The sequence below is a fragment of the Condylura cristata genome, unplaced genomic scaffold (genome assembly GCF_000260355.1).
Source record: "Condylura cristata isolate star-nosed mole 26May11 unplaced genomic scaffold, ConCri1.0 scaffold00022, whole genome shotgun sequence".
NCBI lineage: Eukaryota > Metazoa > Chordata > Mammalia > Eulipotyphla > Talpidae > Condylura > Condylura cristata.
In genome coordinates, this window is record NW_004567123.1 from 34,961,979 (window position 1) to 34,965,867 (window position 3,889).

Genomic DNA, 3,889 nt, shown 5'->3' on the forward strand with positions numbered 1-3,889 from the left:
CGCGGCTGCGCCGGGACGGCGGCTCGGCCCCAGGAGCGCGTCTCCGCGCGCCCCGCCCTCCCGGCCCCTCTTCCAGCTCCCGCGTAACCACCGCCGACCTCGGCAGATGAAGGCCGATGTTCCGGCTGCCCCGACGCGGCGGGCCCGCGGGTGCAGGAGTTGGAGTGCGGGGCTCGTCCTCTGCTCTGGTCTCTGCGTTTCCTTCGTTCATCTCTGTGTACATGCCCCATGCGCTGTGTACTTGCCCGATGCGCCAGGGAAAAGACAAATAAGTAGAGACTAAGCAGGCGGCCGCGGCCTGCGCAGTCCTGGCGACCACTGTAACTTCGGCCGGTTCCTGCAGCCACCTGGACTCGCTGGGTTTCCACACCGCCCTGAGCCGGTTCCGTCACAGACTGTGGCCCAGTGTTGTCTGCACAAGCATAAACTTAAGTACATTTGCTCTCCGTGTACTTGAAGTCAAAGCGAGCTAACGCTTAGAAAGTTCTGAGCGCGGTGTCTGGCAGCCGCGTTTGTTAATCCGGTGGGCACAGCACAGAGCTCAGCCGTGGGGCCAGGGATGGGGTGAGGGTCCAGGCCCTGTGTTCACAAGGTGTTTGGTCAGGGCAGTTACTGGCTTCTCTGGGCCTTGGGTTTCCTTTCACTGTGAAAGACTGAAGCAGAACTTCGACTTGCACACCCATCTCAGTGCACAATGCTTCCTGGTGTCTATTGTCTCACCGATTGAAACAGTTCACTTTTGAACCTTTCCAGCATCTTCAAGCCTAGTTTTTTGCCCTCGTGTTTTGCTTTACTATCACATGCCGTACTCTAGCCTGTTGGGTTGCCTTTAAACATGTTCTATGAAGGACTATAACTGGTGTTAATAAACATTGAGCCTGCTGGTAGGAGCAGTTCTAGACATCCAGTAGTAACAGCTGTCTTGGTTACTGCAAACACCAGTCTGTTTTATTAACAGAAGAAGTGGATCTGGGATAGTCATTTTTTTAAAAGCTCACGGGTGGGTAGTTTGGGGGGGAGAAAAGTTGAAGAGGCTCTGCTGTAAGGTCAGCCACCGGGACTTGCAGGAGTCGTGCGCTGCTGTCCGCCCTCTGCAGCCTACACCCGCCTGCCCATAAGCTGTTTGACAGCCGGGGAGCCTGACTGAGCTAGGAGGCTAGTCACAGTGACCAGATTGCTTTGTTGCTTTTGTCACTTCCTGCGTCTTGCCCCCACCACCCACCGTTTCCTCTTTTTTCAGCTTGCAGGGAAATTGCCTCCAAGTATCTCCAAGATGTACAGAACCAAAGTGGGCTTGAAGGACCGCCAGCAGCTCTACAAGCTGATCATCAGCCAGCTGCTCTATGATGGCTACATCAGCATCGCTAACGGCCTCATCAACGAGATCAAGCCGCAGTCTGTCTGTGCGCCTTCGGAGCAGCTCCTGCATCTCATCAAGCTAGGTAGTCCCTGGGGGGCCCTCATGATACCAACCGATTTCTGCTGCTTTCCCATGTCTGAAGTTTTCTGGTGCTTTCTGTGCTAGATACTGCTAGGAAGCAATATCTACCACTTCACACTGGTTCTCATCTCAGGGTCCTCATACAGGTTATCTGAAACATTCTGTCACTGCACATTCATACATTGCTAAGGAAATGAGTGCATTCTGAAAAATAACACTATCGGGCAACTCTGTCATTGTGCAGACACCACAGAGTGCGGCTGCACGGCTGGCGGCCTGTTTATGTAAGCCCGCGTGCTTGCTGTGTTACTGAGCTCTTGGGCTATGAGCTGCAGCGTCTCGGAGCCATGGTCCCATATGTGGCGTTTAGTGGCACAGAACTGTGTCTTCAGGTTTCAGCTCAGATGGTACCTGCGTCTAAGGCCCTTCGAAAGTCATAATGCCCCCCCAGCCCCCATTTACTCTACCACAACCATCCTGTTTGCTTCATAACAGAATTGCTCTCCGAAGCTTGATTCTTTGGATTGCTTTCCTCGCCATCCTCACCCTCCGCAAAACGATAGCAAGCTCAAAAAAAAAGATCAGAGCCTTGTCTTGTGCCACGGTGCATCCTGGTGCCTCACTGAAATAGAGAATTACCAAGTGTTTCTATAGGCTTCAGTCTAGCAGTGCCAGTGGTGAGAATTTGCCCTGAGGCAGAAGGAACCTGTGTTACAATGACCAGGTGTTAGATCCAGAAGCATGGGACTGTGTGTGTCCCCATGCTGACGACTTATCCCTGGGCGGCCTGCCAGGAAGGAGCGAGCCCAGCCCAGAGCGTGAAGCCTTCAAGCTGGTCCTGGCCTCTGCCACTTCCTTTACTGCACGCCTGGCGTGCTTGCCTTATTCCCTGCCCTCCTCACGGCAGCGTGCTGAAGGCAGCGGCATTATCAACATCTTAATTCAGCTGGTCACGACACAGTGGAGTGATGGGACCTCTGACATCACCCGAGGACAGCCTGAACCCAGGCTCCTTTTGATGTTCTTCTTCATCTATTTTTCTAATTTGTCCTATGCTGTTTAACTTTGTTTATGTAATATCTAAAGTTACTTTTTAATTTGTGATGCTAGTCTTGATAGAAGTGCAACTTAAATATCAACATTCTTTGAAGAATCCTCCACTCACACTGTTAACTGCATGCCGGACTTAGCATTACTGCCACTAATAGGCATCGGTGCCAGAAATCGTAAGTGCAGGATGGGGAGAAAATGAACATTTTACAGGATTACTGTGTGTTTAAGTTCTGTAGTTGTGGTTAAAGTAGTGAACTTGGGAAGCAAAAGTCAGAGGGGCGAGGCCTGAGCTCCGAGCCGCACGTGCTTCGCCGTGGTGTTTCCAACGGCACCCCTGTAAGCACAGGTGTTAAGAGCCGTGAACCTCCAGAACAGTAGTCAGTGGGCGTTGGTCAGCTTCTTTCCCAACTCTAGCTGCAGAACTTTGTGTTCGCATTTCAGAAAACATATTTCTCTTCTGCCTTTCAGGAATGGAAAATGATGATACTGCAGTTCAGTACGCGATTGGTCGCTCAGATACAGTCGCGCCCGGCACAGGAATCGACCTGGAATTTGATGCAGATGTCCAGACTATGTCCCCAGAGGCTTCAGAGTATGAAACATGCTACGTCACCTCCCATAAAGGCCCGTGCCGGGTTGCCACCTACAGTAGAGATGGGCAGTTAATAGCCACCGGCTCTGCCGACGCGTCCATAAAGATCCTGGACACAGAGAGGATGCTGGCCAAGAGCGCCATGCCCATAGAGGTACCGCCGCCCCGCTCCCCTCACGCTGTCACCGGAGAGCGAGACACTAGTTTAAGTGAGCTTCAGCTGCCGGCTGCGTCGTGCGAGCTGGCTTCAGGCTGAGTGTGCACGCTGAGCATCTCTTCTCGTTGGTCTAGGTCATGATGAACGAGACTGCGCAACAGAACATGGAAAACCACCCCGTGATCCGGACGCTCTACGACCACGTGGATGAAGTCACATGTCTCGCTTTCCACCCAACGGAACAGATCCTGGCCTCTGGGTCCAGGGACTATACGCTCAAGTTGTTCGATTACTCCAAACCGTCAGCAAAAAGAGCCTTCAAGTATATTCAGGTTAGGGTGTTTGGGAAAGAGCCTGACTTGTTTCTGAAACGGTGGGAGCTGTCTTACGGCTCCTCTGACGAGCGGCCGAAGCCGCTTCCTGTGAGACGGGAGCGCAGCAGCCAGCGCCGGCCGCCAGGCTCCCAGGGCAAGTTCCTTGGCTCAGGGGTCACAGGTGATTGGGCACCCGCATCCTCAGCCCCATCTGTGTGGCCGCTGCTGGTGTCAGCTCGGACGGCAAGAGTTGAGACTCTTGAGATGTCGCAGATCCCTTTTTAAAAACAAAAGCAGCTTCACTAGTGAGGAACTGTGGGAGGGCGGGCGGG

The 3,889-nt window shown here is 53.1% G+C and overlaps 1 protein-coding gene across 4 annotated transcripts in view; it reads left to right on the forward strand.

Annotated features, from left to right (window-relative positions):
• Positions 1–3,889, forward strand: part of CSTF1 (cleavage stimulation factor, 3' pre-RNA, subunit 1, 50kDa) — a 9,654-nt gene that overhangs the window by 523 nt on the left and 5,242 nt on the right. For 3 of the 4 annotated variants that reach the window (XM_012728449.1, XM_004686905.2, XM_012728451.1), the window contains exons 2-4: positions 1,241–1,442; positions 2,963–3,240; positions 3,378–3,575. In XM_012728449.1, coding sequence (XP_012583903.1) covers positions 1,274–1,442; positions 2,963–3,240; positions 3,378–3,575 — 645 coding nt within the window. In that variant the 5' untranslated portion in view covers positions 1,241–1,273. Of the gene's footprint in view, positions 1–377; positions 433–1,240; positions 1,443–2,962; positions 3,241–3,377; positions 3,576–3,889 lie in introns of those variants that run through there. The other variant, XM_012728450.1, reaches the window with a different exon arrangement.